General features: G+C 45.8%; 1 protein-coding gene across 3 annotated transcripts in view; it reads right to left on the bottom strand.

Annotated features, from left to right (window-relative positions):
• NBEAL1 (neurobeachin like 1) overlaps positions 1-18,808 on the bottom strand; it is a 283,360-nt gene that overhangs the window by 183,685 nt on the left and 80,867 nt on the right. For all 3 annotated transcript variants that reach the window (XM_075317649.1, XM_075317650.1, XM_075317651.1), the window contains exons 3-6: positions 15,783-15,874; positions 12,100-12,261; positions 4,235-4,316; positions 3,339-3,466 (exon numbers count right to left, since the gene is read on the bottom strand). In XM_075317649.1, coding sequence (XP_075173764.1) covers positions 3,339-3,466; positions 4,235-4,316; positions 12,100-12,261; positions 15,783-15,874 — 464 coding nt within the window. The remainder of the gene's footprint in view (positions 1-3,338; positions 3,467-4,234; positions 4,317-12,099; positions 12,262-15,782; positions 15,875-18,808) is intronic.

Below are 18,808 nucleotides of genomic sequence, written 5' to 3'. Positions count from 1 at the left end.
CAAAGCAGTAATCAAAGCAAAAGGTGGCTACTTTAAACAACCCAGAATATAAGACATATTTTCAGTTGTTTCACACTTTTTTGTTAAGTATTTCATTCCACATGTGTTAATTCATAGTTTTGATGCCTTCAATGTGAATCTACAATTTTCAGAGTCATGAAAATAAAGAAAACTCTTTGAATGAGGTGTGTCCAAACTTTTGGTCTCTCTATATATAATATATATATGTATGTATGTATGTATGTATGTATGTATGTATATACATACACATGTATGTATGTATATACATACACACACATTATATATATATATATATATATATTAGAAGGTGGCCCGATTCTACGCATCGGGTATTCTAGAATTTACGTATTGTGTAGTTAATGTATGATTTTTGTTTATATATATATATATATATATATATATATATATATAGATGTTGTTGTGTGTAGTTACCAAGTGTTTGTGTAGGGAGCTGTACATGTTCTGGGTGTGACGGGGGGTGAGAGCGGTGTTGTATGTGTGTTGCGTTGTTTGTGGAGCGCTGTGTGTCTGTAGCGTTGTGTGTGTGTGTGTTGCGCGGTTTGTGTGGGTGTGGTGTGTTTTGGGGGAGGTATGTTTTGTGCAATGTGTGTGTGTTGCGCGGTATGTGCGTATATTTATGTATGCCGCTGTGTTTGTGTGCAGCGTTGTCTGTGTGTGTGGGTGTCTGTGTAGGGCGGTGTTTGTGGTTCCCAGTGTGTGTGTGGTGTGTGTGTGTGTGTGTGTGTGTGTGCGTGCGTGCGTGCGTGCGTGCGTGCGTGTTGGGGGGAGGTGTGCACCTCCCATCGTGCTCCATCCCCCATGCTGCGCACCCCCCATCGTGCTCCATCCGCCATGCTGCGCACTCCCAAACGTGCTCCATCCGCCATGCTGCGCACTCCCAAACGTGCTCCATACGCCATGCTGCGCACTCCTAAACGTGCTCCATCCGCCATGCTGCGCACTCCCAAACGTGCTCCATCCGCCATGCTGCGCACTCCCAAACGTGCTCCAACCGCCATGCTGCGCACTCCCAAACGTGCTCCATCCGCCATGCTGCACGCTCCCAAACGTGGTCCATCCGCCATGCTGCGCACTCCCAAACGTGCTCCATCCGCCATGCTGCGCACTCCCAAACGTGCTCCATCCCCCATGCTGCGCACTCCCCATCGTGCTCCATCCCCCATGCTGCGCACCCCCCATCGTGCTCCATCCCCCATGCTGCACCAGCATCAGCCTCTCTGCCCCCAGCATCAGCCTCTCTGCCCCCAGCATCAGCCTCTCTGCCCCCAGCATCAGCCTCTCTCCTCCCAGCATCAGCCTCTCTCCTCCCAGCATCAGCCTCTCTCCTCCCAGCATCAGCCTCTCTCCTCCCAGCATCAGCCTCTCTCCTCCCAGCATCAACCTCTCTCCTCCCAGCATCAACCTCTCTGCTCCCAGCATAAGCCTCTCTGCTCCCAGCATAAGCCTCTCTGCTCCCAGCATCAGCCTCTCTGCTCCCAGCATCAGCCTCTCTCCTCCCAGCATCAGCCTCTCTCCTCCCAGCATCAGCCTCTCTCCTCCCAGCCTCAGCCTCCCCCAGCATCAGCCTCTCTTCTCTCAGCCTCCCCCCTCCCAGCCTCCCCCCTCCCAGCCTCCCTCCTCCCAGCCTCCCCCAGCATCAGCCTCTCTCCTCCCAGCCTCCCTCCTCCCAGCCTTCCCCAGGATCAGCCTCTCTCCTCCCAGCCTCCCTCTTCCCAGCCTTCCCCAGCATCAGCCTCCACCTCCCAGCCACCCTCAGCATCAGCCTCCCCCAGCATCAGCCTCTCTCCTTCCAGCCTCCCCCAGCATCAGCCTCCGCCTCCCAGCCTCCCCCAGCATCAGCCTCCGCCTCCCAGCTTCCCCCAGCATCAGCCTCTCTCCTCCCAGCCTCCCCCAGCATCAGCCTCTCTCCTCCCAGCCTCCTCCAGCATCAGCCTCTCTCCTCCCAGCCTCCCCTAGCATCAGCCTCCCCCAGCATCAGCCTCCCCCAGCATCAGCCTCTCTCCTTCCAGCCTCCCCCAGCATCAGCCTCCCCCAGCATCAGCCTCTCTCCTCCCAGCCTCCCCCAGCATCAGCCTCCCCCAGCATCAGCCTACACCCTCCCAGCCTCCCCCAACATCAGCCTCCCCCAGCATCAGCCTCTCTCCTTCCAGCCTCCCCCAGCATCAGCCTCCCCTAGCATCAGCCTCTCTCATCCCAGCCACCCCCAGCATCAGCCTCCCCCAGCATCAGGCTCTCTCCTCCCAGCCTCCCCCAGCATCAGCCTACACCCTCCCAGCCTCCCCCAGCATCAGCCTCCCCCTCCCAGCCTTCCCTAGGATCAGCCTCTCCCCTCCCAGCCTCCTCCAGCACGCCGTGCTCCTCTGCCGACACTCACAGATCCGATCGCACACACACACACACACACACACACACACACACACACACACACACCCGATCGCATACACTCACACCCACCCGATCGCATACACTCACACCCACCCGATCGCATACACTCACACACACACTGACGATATTGCACATACGCGCTCACACTCACAACATCCGGAGATACCACATGCTTCTGGCCATGTGATCCTCCGGCAGGTCCTGGAAGCTCACAGCACAGTATCGCGGCCGAGAAGCAAGCAATATCTCCGGATGCTGTGAGTGTGTGGATGCGATGTGATGTGTGTGTGAGGTGTGTGTGAGAGTGAGTGTGATCTGATGTGTGTGTGTGTGTGTATGTGTGTGTCTGTTATGTGTGTGCGTGTGGATGTTCCGCCGCTGCAGGACCTTGATGCGCTGGTATCTATGCTACCATGGTTACCAGCGCATCACGTCCCCCACTCGCACGGGAGCCCACACCAGCATACGGCGGCAAACCCCAGCAATGCGAGGGTTTGTGTCGGCTGGGTTGGCGGCGTATGCTGATGTGGGCTCCCGGGGGTACAGTACTCACCTGGGAGTCGTGTCTCCGTGTCAGTTCGGGGGATGCGTAAGGACACAATTTTGGAGCAAGACAGACAGACAGAATAAGGCAATTATATATATATTATAAATAAAATATATATATATATATATATATATATATATATATATATATATATATATATATATATATATATATATATATATATATATATATACACACACACACATATACATACATACATATACACACACATACATATACACACACATGCATACATAGAGGGAGAGAGAAGTCTAAACAGCGGGCAATGACAGAATTGTAACTGCACAGCGGTTTCTCATGCAGTTAGCCATGGAATGCTTGGTACATTCGTCGTGACACGTACCCGAACACAATATTCCGCCAGTTCCGATACGGGTCATAGAGGCTTTCACAAAACACCAAAGCATGTCTTACAAATTCTTCTATCGGGGCTTGGTCTGTGACTTCTTTTTCCTTTGTCTTACTTTTAAGCTGAAAAACAATTATCTTCCATTACTATTTACTGACATCATAGAATGTAAATCCATCTCTAGATAATTTGAATAGCAATGAATAAATAAGACTCTTAACGCTACAACCGTATGGCAGATAAGAGACGGGGGAAAAAAAAAAAAAAAGCATACTCAGAGAAGCATTGAGGGTGAAATAACATTAATACTCGGCCTTTTTTGGTTTCTTAAAATCCCTGTCTCTAGGTGGAGTTTAACAGAAACAAATAAAAACTGTCCTTTCTTCACCCTCCCTGGGTCCCGCACTGTGTCTTTAACGCTGCTTGCGGTGTCTGTCATTGTCTGCAGCACTGGCATCACGTAAACAGCGCAGCAACCAATCAGTGAGCTCAGCAGCTCATGCCATCTATTTGGCCATAACTTCTGATTGTCTGCAGTGCTGGAGATATTATGTCTATGCTGCAGAGAAATCTCAGTGATGGACCAGGTGAGGGTGAGCAAAGCACAATTTGTTTTTTTAGATAAACTGAATCTGAGGACTGCAGATTTCAGAATCAGGAAACACTCTTCAATTCTAAAAATCAGTGGGGGAATAAGCACTCAGACTCCAAATGATTAAAAAAAAAAATGACACTTCATTAGGTTTTAGAAACAATACTTTAATAGGTGGCCCCTCTATACACTACTCATCTTGTGTATCAGCTGTAGATTTTTACAATACAGATAAGTATACTGTAATCATCGATGCCATAAACAATAGTGTAGACCTGGTGTACACATGACAGCCTACCTGCTGGACATAGAGTGTTGTCATTGTAATCACATGGTTAATGTAGGAGCAGCAGCCAATCTCCTCCACGTTGGACAGGTTTCTGAGAACAAACAATTAGACAACATTGTTGAATGTGAACTAAACCGTAAAGTCAGTTAGGCAACAATCTTTCCAGCAAAAATAAAATAAAAAAAAAAAAAAAAACCAGTGACGAGATGGCTGTCAAACCTGCATCACTGTCCAGGACTCAACCTATGGTGGATTAAGAGCATTTGTGATGTAGAGAACCACTCAAGCGGTTTTTGTTTTTTTGTTCACCACTGCAGTGGTGATTTAAATTTAAGTTCCTGACTTTACTCTTATACTTACCCACCGCCATCTTCACCTTCTATCACCGCTGCTCTCAATCATTCTTCTCCACTTTGTGACCTGCAGGCTGCTCTGGTGTTTCTTGGAGCGACTCAGAGTTCCCAACACAATATATGACTATGGGAGCCTTTTTCTGGCTCTCAGACTTGCATAGAGAGCTTCTTCCCCTAAAGAAACTGGACGAAACGCACATTGGGGTGGAGAGACGTGGTGACTTCTAATGAAAATGTAACTGCCCATTTGACTCCAGGTAACCTTCTGAACATTTCTATTGAATCAATTCCTTACTATCATTATTCTGTAACCTCAGGCCACTTCATGGGGAGAATGTGCTATAGACTTAAGGCCCCGTCACACTAAGCAACATCGCTAGCAACATCGCTGCTAACGAACAACTTTTGTGATGTTGCTAGCGATGTTGCTGTGTGTGACATCCAGCAACAACCTGGCCCCTGCTGTGAGGTCGTTGGTTGTTGCTGAATGTCCTGGGCCATTTTTTAGTTGTTGCTCTCCCGCTGTGAAGCACAGATCGCTGTGTGTGACAGCGAGACAGCAACAACTAAATGTGCAGGCAGCAGGAGCCGGCTTCTGCGGAGGCTGGTAACCAATGTAAACATCGGGTAACCAAGAAGCCCTGTCCTTGGTTACCCGATATTTACCTTTGTTACCAGCCTCCGCCGCTCTCACTGTCAGTGCCGGCTCCTGCTCTGTGCACATGTAGCTGCAGGACACATCGGGTTAATTAACCCGATGTGTGCTGTAGCTAGGAGAGCAGGGAGCCAGCGCTAAGCAGTGTGCGCTGCTCCCTGCTCTGTGCACATGTAGCTGCAGCACACATCGGGTAATTAACCCGATGTGTGCTGTAACTAGGAGAGCAGGGAGCCAGCGCTCAGTGTGCGCTGCTCCCTGCTCTCTGCACGTGTAGCTCCGTGCACTGGTAACCAAGGTAAATATCGGGTTGGTTACCCGATATTTACCTTAGTTACCAAGCGCAGCATCTTCCAGGGGCTGGAGGCTGGTCACTGGTTGCTGGTGAGCTCACCAGCAACTCGTGTAGCGACGCTCCAGCGATCCCTGCCAGGTCAGGTTGCTGGTGGGATCGCTGGAGCGTCGCAGTGTGACATCTCACCAGCAACCTCCTAGCAACTTACCAGCGATCCCCATCGTTGTTGGGATCGCTGGTAAGTTGCTTAGTGTGACTGGACCTTTACTAAAAATTGTATCCAAGTATTCACTGCCTCCCTTTGCATGTACTAGTAACTCTCAACAGTCATACTTTATATTGCTATTGTGAACCTGTTCTTATGGGGTACTTCATATGGGCAATATGTAATAATCTATATATATAATTGCCTTATTCTGTCTGTCTGTCTTGCTCCAAAATTGTGTCCTTAAGGTGACACAAAGCTGATTGGCCGCTGGGCTAGCCATGGCCCCGCCCCCCCGCACGGATTGGCCGCTCGCCTCGGCTCCGCCCCCCCACGGATTGGTCGCTCGCCTCGGCCTGGCCCCGCCCTCCGCATGGATTGGCCACTCGCCCCGGCCCTCCGCACGCATCGCCAGACATAACCTTGCGCTGCTGGGATCGTGACGGAGCCGGTGAACGCTGGTAACCATGATACACATCGGGTAACGAAGGTCCCTTAGTCACCCGATGTGTATCATAGTTACCAGTGTACACCGGCTCCGTCATGATCCCAGCAGCGCCAGACATAACCTTGCGCTGCTGGGATCTTGACGGAGCCGGTGAACGCTGGTAACCATTATACACATCGGGTAACTAAGGTCCCTTAGTCACCCGATGTGTATCATAGTTACCAGTGTACACCGGCTCCCGGTACACATGTGCAGGTAGCCGGCATTATACTCCTCTCCCCCCAGGACTACTCCTCCTATTATAGTCCTCCTATTATACTCCTACTCCTCTCTGAGTATAATAGGAGAACTATTATAGCATGGGGGATGGAGCACGATGGGGTGCGCAGCATGGGGGATGTAGTACGATGGGGGGTGCGCAGCATGGGGGATGTAGCACGATGGGGAGTGCGCAGCATGGAGGATGGAGCACGATGGGGGGTGCGCAGCATGGGGGATGGAGCACGATGGGGGGTGCGCAGCATGGGGGATGGAGCACGATGGGGAGTGCGCAGCATGGGGGATGGAGCACGATGGGGAGTGCGCAGCATGGAGGATGGAGCACGATGGGGAGTGCGCAGCATGGAGGATGGAGCACGATGGGGAGTGCGCAGCATGGGGGATGGAGCACGATGGGGGGTGCGCAGCATCGGGGATGGAGCACGATGGGGGGTGGGCAGCATGGGGGATGGGGCATGATGGGGGGTGCGCAGCATGGGGGATGGAGCACGATGGGAGGTGCACACCTCCCCCCCAACACACACAGACAACACACCACACACACACTGGGAACCACAAACACCGCCATACACAGACACCCACACACACAGACAACGCCGCACACACACAACACCCAACACACAAACACCGCGGCATACATAAATATACGCACATACCGCACAACACACACATTGCACAAAACATACCTCCCACCAAAACACACCACACCCACACAAACCGCGCAACACACACACACACAACGCTACAGACACACAGCGCTCCACAAACAACGCAACACACAAACAACGCAACACACATACAACACCGCTCTCACCCCCCGCCACACCCAGACAACACCCAGAACATGTACAGCGCCCTACACAAACACTTGGTAACTACACACAACAACATCTATATATATATATAACAAAAATCATACATGAACTACACAATACGTAAATTCTAGAATACCCGATGCGTAGAATCGGGCCACCTTCTAGTTGGTAATAACTCTCTAGCTTTCATAACATTATAATCACCTGTATGCCTCTCCTTTTCCATTATATAATGAGTTAAAGTCACTCTATATCCCTTGTCATCAGGCACTACGCTGAATTTTAAATTGCTACCCTTTTAATGTTAATAAGGATTATAATTTTTAATACATAGCAATTATTGGCTTCTCATATCTTGGACCTACTTGGCCCAAGTTTCTGTATAAATACAGTAATTGAGTCCAGACACCCTTTAACACTTTTAAAGGGAACCTGTCACCAGATTTTTCACAATTAAACTAAAAGTATCACCTTCTCCAGCTCCGGGGCAGCATTCTATGAAGGTGTACCTTGGCCCTGACTCCCCTTCCAGACCCCAAAAATAACTTAATAAAACATGACTCCACATATGCTAATTACCTGTGTGGCTCATATGGGCGTGCTCATTTTCGGCTCCTGTTCCCCCTCCTGCCGCTGTTCACCGTCCTCCTTTCTTGATTGATGTGATGACGCCTCTGTCATCATCCTCGTTGCATTTTCAAATCTCGTGCCTGTGCAGTTAGGTCGGCTCGCGCAGGCGCAATTTGCTCTGCCATATCGCGGGCAGAGCAGACTACATAGCTGCCCTCGCGCGCGCCGGTGAGCTAAATGTGCAGGCAAGAGATTATGGTCGGGCACAAGGATGACGCTGGTGAGGTCATACACAGCGCCGACAATAATCTCGCACCTGCACATTTAGCTCATCGACGCGCGCGAGGGCAGCTATGTTGTCTGCTCTGCCCGCGATATGGCAGAGCGAACTGCGCCTGAGGCGTCATCACGTCAATCAAGAAAGGAGGAAGGCGAACAGCGGCAGGAGGGGGAACAGGAGCAGAAAATGAGCACGGTCATCTGAGCCACGCATGTAATTAGCATACGTGGCGGTCATGTTTTATTAAGTTATTTTTGGGGTCTGGAAGGGGAGTCAGGGCCAAGGTGCACCTTCATAAAATGCAGCCCAGGAGCTGCAGAAGGTGACACTTAGTTTAATAGTGAAAAATCTAGTGACAGGTTCCCTTTAAGAACTTTAACGCCACTTTGTAAGTTAATGATGGAGCCTCATTTTTTAATTCTGACCAGTGTCACTTTATGAGGTTATAACTCTGGAATGCTTCAGCAGATCCAGGTGCTTCTGAGGCTGTTTTTAGTCACACATTGTACTTCATGATAGTGGTAAAATTAGGTCAATATGATTTGTGCTTATTTATGAAAATATTGAACATTTGGCAAAACAATTTGAAAATGTTGCAGTTTTCAAACCTTACATTTTTATGCCCTTAAACTCTTCACGACACATGACGTACTGGGTACGTCATGCATCGTGTGAGGTTAATCCCCCCCCCCCCCCGCCTGCCGTGGGCAGTATTGGCGATCCGCAGACATATTAGCGGATTTCAAAAGCTGACGTGTGTCCGCCAGCCGCGAGTGCAATTGCGTTCCACCCGCTCCTATTAACCCCTTACATCTTGCTGTCAAACTCTGACAGAGATGTAACAGAATGCCACAGTAAGCATAACTTACCCAGCCCCATCGGAAGTCACATGACGGTATGACGTGACTTTCGGTGGTTGCCATGGTAGCACAGGGTCATGTGATGACTCAGTGTGTGAGAATAAAGCAGCTTTTCTCCAGATCTCAGCTATGTAACTGTGATCTGGAGAAATGGAAGAGTGATCAGATTGCTGATTCTCAGTCACCTAAGAGGGCTAGTAAAATTTAAAGTAAAAAAAAAAAAAGTTTTAAAAAATTAAAAGAAATAATAAAAAAAAACTAAGTTCAAATCACCTCCCATTCGGCCCATTGAAAATTAAAGGGTTAAAAAAATTTTTTTTTATAAAATATACACATTTGGTATCACCGTGTTTAGAAACTCCTGATCAAAATATAAAATCAATTAAACTGATTGGTAAACTGCGTAGCGCCAAAAAAAATTCCAAACGCCAAAGTTATGTTTTTTGGTAGACGCAAATTTTGCGCAAAAAGCAATAACAGGCGATCAAAATGTAGCATCAGCGCAAAAATGGTACCGTTAAAAATATCAGCTCGAGACGCAAAAAATAAGCCGTCACCGAGCCATAGATCCCATAAAATGAGAACGCTACGGGTTTTGGAAAATGGCGCAAAAGATGCGCCACTTTTTTTTTTTTTTTTTACAATCTTGTGAATTTTTTTTAACCCCTTAGATAAAAGTAAACCTATACATGTTTGGCACCTACAAACCCGTCCCGACCTGAGGCATCACAACAACACATCAGTTTTATCAAATAGTGAACATGGTGAATTAAATATCCCAAAAACTATTGTGCGATCACACTTTTTTTGCAGTTTTTCCACACTTGAATTTTTTTTTGCTGTTTTCCAGTACACTATATGATAAAACTTATTTATTTCATTACAAGTACAGCTTATCTCGCAAAAATACAAGCCCTTATATGAAAATATTGACTGAATAATAAAAAAGTTACGGCTCCCAGAAGAAGAGAAAAAAAAAAAACAAAACAAAAAAAACAAAACGGAAAATCGCCCGGGGGTGAAGGGGTTAAGCTAGACAGTTCCATACAAGACCGTTAATAAATAACATTTTTCATATGTTTAATTTACATCTGCTTCATTTTTCAAAAGTCATTTTATTTTGTTAGGATGTTAGAAGCATTAAGTTTGGCAGCAATTTATCAAAAAATCTTTAGGGACCTATTCAGATTCAAATGGACTTTGAGGGGCCTATATATTGGAAACTCCCCAAAAGTGATACCATTTTAAAAAAACTTCAAACCTGTCAAATTATTTTTTTTAACCCTTAAGGTGCTTCACAGGAGTTAATGCAAAGTGGAATGAAAAAATAAAATGTAATTTTTTCACTAAAATGTTGCAATTTTTTCACCTTTACACTACAGTTCAAAAGTTTAGGGTCACTTAGATATTTCCTTATTTTTGCAAGAAAAGCAATTTTGTTTTTCAATGAAGCTAACATTAAATTAAACAGAAATGCACTGTATACATTGTTAATGTGGTAAATGACTATTCTAGCTGAAAACGTCTGGTTTTGAATGCAATATATACATAGGTGTATAGAGGCCCATTTCGAACAACCACCACTCCAGTGTTCTAATGGTACATTGTGTTTGGTATATTTGGTACATTGTGTTTGCTGACTGTGTTAGAAGGCTAATGGATGTTTAGAAATCCCTTGAAAACCCTTGTGCAAGTATGTTCGCACAGCTGAAAACATTTTGCTGATTAGAGAAGCTACAAAACTGACCTTCCTTTGAGCTAGTTGAGAATCTGGAGCATTACATTTGTTGGTTCCATTAAACTCTCAAAATGGCCAGAAAAAGAGAACTTTCATGTGCAACTCGACAGTCTATTCTTGTTTTTAGAAATGAAGGATATTCCATACGAAAAATTGCCAAGAAACTGAAGATTTCCTACAACGGTGTCTACTACTCCCTTCAGAGGAGAGCAAAAACAGGCACTAACCAGAGTAGAAAGAGAAGTGGGAGGCCCCGCTGCACAACTGAGCAACAAGGCAAGTGTATTAGAGTCTCTAGTTTGAGAAATCAATGCCTCACAGGTCCTCAACTGGCAGCTTCATTACATAGCATTCGTAAAACGCCAGTGTCAACATCTACAGTGAAGAGGCGACTCCAGAATGCTGGCCTTCAGGGCAGAGTGGCAAAGAAAAAGCCATATCTGAGATTGGCTAATAAAAGGAAAAAAACTTAATATGGGCAAAATAACACAGACATGGGACAGAGGAAGATTGGGAAATAGTGTTATGTACAGACGAATCGAAGTTTGGGGTGTCTGGATCACACAGAACATTTGTGAGACGCAGAACAACTGAAAAGATGCTGGAAGAGTGCCTGACGCCATCTGTCAAGCATGGTGGAGGTAATGTGATGGTCTGGGGTTGCTTTGGTCCTGTTAAAGTGGGAGATTTGTACAGGAAAAGGGATTTTGAATAAGGAAGGCTATCACTCCGTTTTGCAACGCCATGCCATACCCTGTGGACAGCGCTTGATTGGAGCTAATTTCATCCTACAACAGGACCCAAAGCACACCTCCAAATTATGCATGAACTATTTAGGGAAGAAGCAGGCAGCTGGTATTATATCGGTATAGGAGTGGCCAGCCCAGTCACCAGATCTCAACCGTATTGAGCTGTTGTGGGAGAAGCTTTACCGAATGGTACACAAAAAGTGTCCATCAAGCCAATCCAACTTGTGGGAGGGGGGAAGTATGGGGTGAAATATCTCCAGATTACCTCTGCAAATTAACAGCTAGAATGCCAAAGATCTGCAAAGCTGGAATTACTGCAAATTATTATTTCAAGTAAAAATCATTATTTCTAACGTCAATGTCTGGACTATATTTTCTATTCAGTATGCAAGTCATTTGATAAATAAAAGTATGATTTTTCATGGAAAAGAAAAAAAATGTCTGGGTGACCCCAAACTTTTGAACTGTAGTGTATATACGCTTTACACATACACAAATTACAACACAAACTCACACAGGGCATTAAAGCGCTCATAAATCTCTGCAGAAGAATGATACAACCTTATTACTGAATTGTAGTAATGAACAGTAAGGAGGCCGGTAATGGCATAATAAGCAGCAATTCACCTGCAAATGATAATGAAGAATTTCACGAGTAGAAGGGACAGTGCCTGCTGTTCCTCCTCCAGGCCATCAGCCGTCTTTTGCACACAGTACAGCAGCTGGAGCCGCAGCACTTGTAAGATGTGGTCTGCAAGCATGGATAACCCAGGGGGCTCATCATCAACTCTGCAACGAGAAAATAAAATGGTAAAGGTAGGAGGCCACATCTAGTATGGGACTGTATCTCACTAATGTGTTTACTTGGTCTGAAATCCCATTAATGCACCATTCCAGCCTTTTGTTTTTTTCAGCGCTGAAGTGGCACTTTAAATGTAAGCCCTGTGCCCTGTCTTATATTCACTCTCCAGCATTTTAATCCTCCTTCAGCGCTACTCCGGTTCCATGGTGCCATCTTGTGCCTGTAACTTCTGACAAGCGCTCAATACATCTCTAGGAGAGACAGAATGAGGTCACAACGAGGCTCTCATAGACTTGTACTGAGTTGTGACCTCCGGTGCCTCCATGAACCACTGAAGCTGCCAGCAGATAACAAATCACCACAGACCGACCAGAGCAACAATGGAAGCAGATGAAGATGGCGGCAGGTGAGTATAAGACAGGGAACTTACATTGAAAGCACCACTCCAGTGCCGAATTATTATAATTTTTATTTAAAAGCAGTTCATTTTTAGTAAACTATTTAAAGATGAACAAATTTCAGCAAAACACCCAATCCACCCCCCACCCCTCACACACAAAAACAAATCCTGAGAGCTTTGCTGTTTACCAGGTCATAGATATAGATTAAGATTATATCACAAATTGAAAATTTCAAAACATCTGTTCTGGCATCTAGTGCTGAATTATAAGAGAGGAGGGGGAAAAAAAAAAAAAAGACCGAAGAGGTAGTGGTTTAAAGGGAACCAATCACCAGAATTTTTGTATATAGCCTAAAGGCAGTGCTATACTGGCACTATCAGGCTGATTATCTACATACCTTTAGTGGTCAGCTCGGATGTATAGGTTTTGAAACCCAAGAAAATAAAAAGTTTATAAAAATCGGTAGCTTCTTGAGTGACAGCAGCTGAGGATCAGATAATATCTGGGGGGTATTCATAGTTATCCCCTCCCTCTGTTAGAATTAGCATAAGTATTATAAAAACGATTTTTCTTTCCCTTGCAGGACCTATGGTGAGATCATACCCATGTGACTAGAAGGGGCGGGGCCTCAGAGCCAATACCACGAAGCAACATTTTTCTGTTGGCTAACGCCCCGCCCCTTCTGGTCACATGGGTATGACCTCACATAGGTCCTGCAAGGGAAAAAGTGAACTGATATTATCAAATCCTCAGCTGTTGTCACTCAAGAAGCTGCCGATTTTATAAACGTTAGTTTCTTGGGTTTCAAAACCAAAACATCCGCGCTGACTACTATAGGTATGTATAGAATCAGCCTGATAGTGCCAGTATAGCCCTGGCTTTAGGCTATATATACAAAAATCCTGCTGATTGGTTCCCTTTAAGGCTGCATTCACACTTTTATATTTGATACATTGTTTAGATGTGTTGGAAATGAAGGTTGAGTAAGCTGACTAATAAACCTGTATCTTGATAACTGCCCTGACGTCCCAGGTAAGGCATTGGTCCTTTCCACTTCAGGTTGCATATTCACCGCTGTGTCAGCACAGGATTCATGACGTGCTTGAACGAGGCTAGCTGTCCAGCTCAGTTCATCTGTTGAGCCAACTCTTTCCTGAATCTCTGCTGCTCCCTGTTTTTAGATCTTTCTCCTTCTTTCCTCCCGGTTACAGATGTTGGATGTGAAGACTGTGCTCAGGATGCAGCTGCATTCACTAGCTCTCAAGTATCAGCTCCGCTTCATTCTTGTCCTGGATTTTTTCTTCTGAAGCCTATAAGCTAATTCTTCTCCCCAATGCTTTAAGATACTGATGCTGGGGAGTGTGAGAATCCCCCTTCATACTGCAGAATGTGTTGCAATTCCTTTCTACACATCTAATGAGATTCCCCTGTGAACTGCCTTGTGTGTGCTTTCCCCCCTATTCATGGCCTGTGTGAATAGCCCTCCCTATTTGGATGCTTCCCCCCCTCTTTTCTCTGATCTGCCAAGTGTAACCTTATCACTATTACTGATGATATTTTTAAAACTTATTCAGAAGCAACAGAATCAGCTAGGTAAAAAGTGACAAAACTGCAACAGTCTATTGCACAATTTTGCATTTTTTTAGGGAAGCAAAGTAACAAAAAATGATCAAAGAGAATCACTACAAAAACAATAAGTTACATATTGTAGCGCAATGATTTTTTTTCTTTTAACTTCAGTTAAAAGCCAAGTTTGCATCTTTTATCCATCCATTTTCAGACCCCCTTCATATACAGTTTGTAACCTGCCACTCTTACTTTTCTCATGGGATGTGTACTGCCCAGGAATATATGCCGGTACTGATACACCATTCTAAATCACAACCTGAGTGATCTCCTCTGACCAACCCTAGACACCGATACTTAAGGTCCAGTCACACATAACGAGATCGTTAACGAGATCGTTACTACGTCACAGTTTCTGGATCGTTGTTAAATAGTTGGTGAGATGTCACACATTCATTTTCCCAACGACTTTAGTAACTATGCAGCGACCTGTATAACGATCTCGTTGGTCGTTGGGACCCTGTCACACAGCAGCTATGTAACAATTCCAACCTCGAATAGGAGCGTAGTGTTTGACGCTGTAAGCCACGTAGGCGTGCATATGCGTCGCCTTTTCCACACCCCTCCGCTCCGATTGATGGCCAATACGGCGTTAGGATTAGGCGGCCGGCCTAGAAGGCAACTTTGTATCACTTCATCCTTTGTCCCTTTTTGAGCCTTGCTTTGAGGATAGAGCCTGCGACTCCACCCGGATTCATTCGTACTTTGTTCCCGGTTGCTTGCTGGCTTTTCGGATCGAAGCTGCATCTGCACCTGGAGTCATCCCTCCTTCATTCCCGAGTATTTGCTTACTGTTCTCAGCGTCAACCAATCGGTGCAGAGGGGGCGCGGAAAAGGTGACGCAACTACACGCCTACGTGTCACACTAAGTTCTCATCTAGGTCGTTAACGAGATCGTTGGTAGGTGTCAAACATACAGATCCATCCTGCCCAGCAAGACTCCAAGGAGCAAAAAATGGCCCAGGACATTCAGCAACGACCAACGATCTTACAGCAGGGGGCGGATCGGTGGTACGTGTCAAACATAACGAGATCACTGGTGAAGTCGTTGTTTCGTCACAGAAACTGTGAAGTAACAACAATGTCGTTAGCGTGATCTTTAGTGTGTGTTTTATCTCTACTCTTTGTGTCTACGCTATCTACTGTTGCTTAGGATTTGATCAATTCCCTACCTGCGGATTCTGCATAGTCCTAACATGATGCAGCCTATGTGATCTCTCCTATAGAAGACTCTGGGTCCTCTTTCACCTTTCAGTTTAGTGCTATGCATAGCCGGCTATGTAATGCAGTTACACAGACTTTACAGTAGAAGCTGATTTGTAAGGAATGTTTAATAACTATTCTGGAAGTTAACCAATTTATACCTTTGCAATGATTTAATATTAACAACAAAAAGCTTTATAAATTGAGGTGTTACTGTTACATTGGAACATTTTACATTTCATTTCCTCCCAAAGGATTTTATTTATTTTTTGTTTTACCTGGTCGGTAATTCATCAAAGTCAACGTCTAGGAATTGTTCATAGCTGGAAACAAAACTGTCCAACCAACGCCGCAGATAGTCTGGGTCTTTCTGTAAAACAAAAGAAAAATGGAATAAGATATTGTGTTGATCATTCCAAATAACATAACAGAAAATGCTTGGAAAAAAAGATATATATGAGCAGCCACCAATAATACTGACACGATAGATAAGCCATTTAGGAATCTGGAAACATGATGGACACCCATGTTCATGCAAATTACAAAACTTACATTAAAATGTTCATTCCTCACGAGAGTAATAGGATTTCATTTACTTATAGCAGTCCATGGCACCATACCCCTTAGCCCAGCAACATAAGGCTGTGTGCCCACGATCAGGGTTAACAGAGTTTTGGACGCAGTGTGTTTTTCCTGTATCCAAAACTCTGCGCTGTGCAGTACAAGCATAGTGGATTTCTAGCAATCCTATGCCCACTGTCCTTGTTTTTCCCGCAGCGAAAACTGACCTGAGGTGCGACTTCCCAAGCCACAGAATGTCAATTATTTGCTGCGAAGACATCAGTGTTCTCGACAGGGAGAACGCAGAGAGACCACAACTGCCCGAGCCCGGATTGTGGGCACAAGCAGCTGCGGTCTCCTGCGGAGGAGACTCGTGACCCCGCAGGTCAGGAGCCTTCACGTCCAGGACACAGGGGTCCTGATCGTCTGCACATACCCTTAGGAGCCCGGAAAGCCCAGGAGGAAATCCACACAAACAAGGGGAGACCATACAAACTCCTTGCAGATCTTGGTGGAGGACAACATCTGAGCCGCCATGCTGCCCAAATTACACTGGAAATATACGCCAGCACCTTGCTGTAGTTACATCTCAGGTGAAGGCTCCCGGGCAGCTGTAGGCTGTGGACGGCTATTATGTGACTCGTACTCCAGTGCTGCCTTCATTGGCATACACACCACCAGTCTGAAGGAGTCGGGCACTATATGTCTCTATAATACTGCTACAGTAATTATAATGAATGCACATCTACATTCAACAATAATTTCACATGTGGAAAGCGCAGATTAATTTACCTCTAGCAATAAAAATAAAACATTCCAGGTTTTATAACCAGGTATAGCGTAAACTGCGAAAGTAAGACACTGTTCACACGATTTCGAATTTAATGTGGAGAAAATCTATTCTTGCTGTCAAAACGAGGTATACAGTGGCAGAACGCTGGAGGCAAGTAAAGAGTGTCCTTTAGATGGCGAGTTTTTAAATAAAAAAAAATAATCAAATGACAATTTTTTTGACCCAGTAAATATCAGGGTGAAACTCGTTCCTCATCGGGGCACCGGTGGGATTGGAAGAGGAGCAGGTCAGCAGCCAAAGGCCCAGACGGCCCGTACGGAGGAGGCTCCCTCTGCCCAGCATGTCACAGCTAGGCGCCACATTTCACAGTCTGGCGTCTCATCTCTGTCTCTGCTACTTGTAAGAGTGAGATGATGTCAGTCTGTCCCCTATGCACAAGCAGAAATCAGGCAAAATCACGTTTTAAAAAGATACCCACCTAGTATATGCGTAAACGGGCAAAAACAATGCACGACAGACCACACTGTGACTCCATCTATATCATTGTAGTCAATGGCCCGAATTTTGGCAGGTTTGGACAAGCCCCAATGGGGTCACTAGATCCAAACACCATGTGATCCCACGACAAGAACGTCATGTGACTAGAAGACCATGGTTTTACCTAACAGAACAACAAATATTCATTTGGGTAATTGGGGGAGAAACCTTAGACACATGAGAACCAACTCAAAGCTTTTACACCAGAAAATGATTATAAAAAGCTTTGAAAAGTTGCAACTTGTTTGCAAAACGCGACACTGTGCAAAACATTGCAATGTTTGGCGTTTTCACTCCATTTTTGCCCAGCTCAGACACAGTAAACAGAGCCGGGGCGGGATGGAGTGTGACCACTTGTCATATTCATGGTGTTCTTTACTCCACTCCCTGACTGGGCTGGAGTAAGATATGTCGCGAGGCACACGCTGACACAAACACCACTTTGTGCCTCGCCGTTTTATTAAGAGGCATCCAGCTGCTGGTCTTGATGAATCGGAGCAGTGGTATTCGCATTGAAGAGATTATTGGAGTAGCTACTTTAACAATTTGGGGCCGATACAGCAAAGTGTTTACGTCAGAAAACTGGTGTAATGTAAAGGACTTGAATTTTTGCACAATTTGCACTTCTGCAAAAAAAAAAAAATTGGGACTTTTGACTTGGTAAAGCCAAATTCGAGCAGCTCCACCAAAATGGGTGAAACTTGAGAGAAGCTGGAACAGGGTGTTGCTGTCTGCAGGATAAACTCATAGAGAGTGGTGGCGTTACTGACATCACAAGTGTTACTCCAGTACTAGGCTATGTGCCCACGCTACAGGATTTGCTGCGGATTTGCCGCGGATTTACCGCGGATTTGCCGAAAATCTGCAGCAGCAGCACTTCCAAGCCATTTCAATGGCATTTTGGAAATGCTGTGCCCATGCTGCGGATTTTTCCGCTGCGGATTTGCTGCGGATTTTGATCCGGAAAAATCTGCAGCATGTCAATTGTTTGGTGCAGATTTTGTGCGGATTTTTGGTTTTGAATGGGGAAAAAAAGAAAAATGAAATCCGCATCAAAATCCGCGGTAAATCCGCGGTAAATCCGCGGCAAATCCGCGGGTGCGGATTTGCCGCGAAAGTCGCGGATTTTCAGGCAAAAAAATCCGCAGGGACATTCTAGCGTGGGCACATAGCCCTAGACTGAAGAAACCTCTTTGGTGAGGCACGTTGCATTAGTAAGATGCACCAAATTTGTTAAATGACACGCGCCCCTTAATGAATTTGGCGAATCTTATTCCTTCACTGCGCTCAGTAAGACCGGTGTACTAGTCTTATTGAATCAGAGCCATTTAACTCAAAGGGGAGGTCCACTACTTAGACAACCTCTTCTCAGAGCATTTTCCCCAGTTAAAATAAACACACATACTAATCTCC

Source organism: Anomaloglossus baeobatrachus, chromosome 7 (assembly GCF_048569485.1).
Source record: "Anomaloglossus baeobatrachus isolate aAnoBae1 chromosome 7, aAnoBae1.hap1, whole genome shotgun sequence".
NCBI lineage: Eukaryota > Metazoa > Chordata > Amphibia > Anura > Aromobatidae > Anomaloglossus > Anomaloglossus baeobatrachus.
Note: the sequence above shows the minus strand (reverse complement) of the source record. Positions and strands in the feature narration are given on the sequence as shown.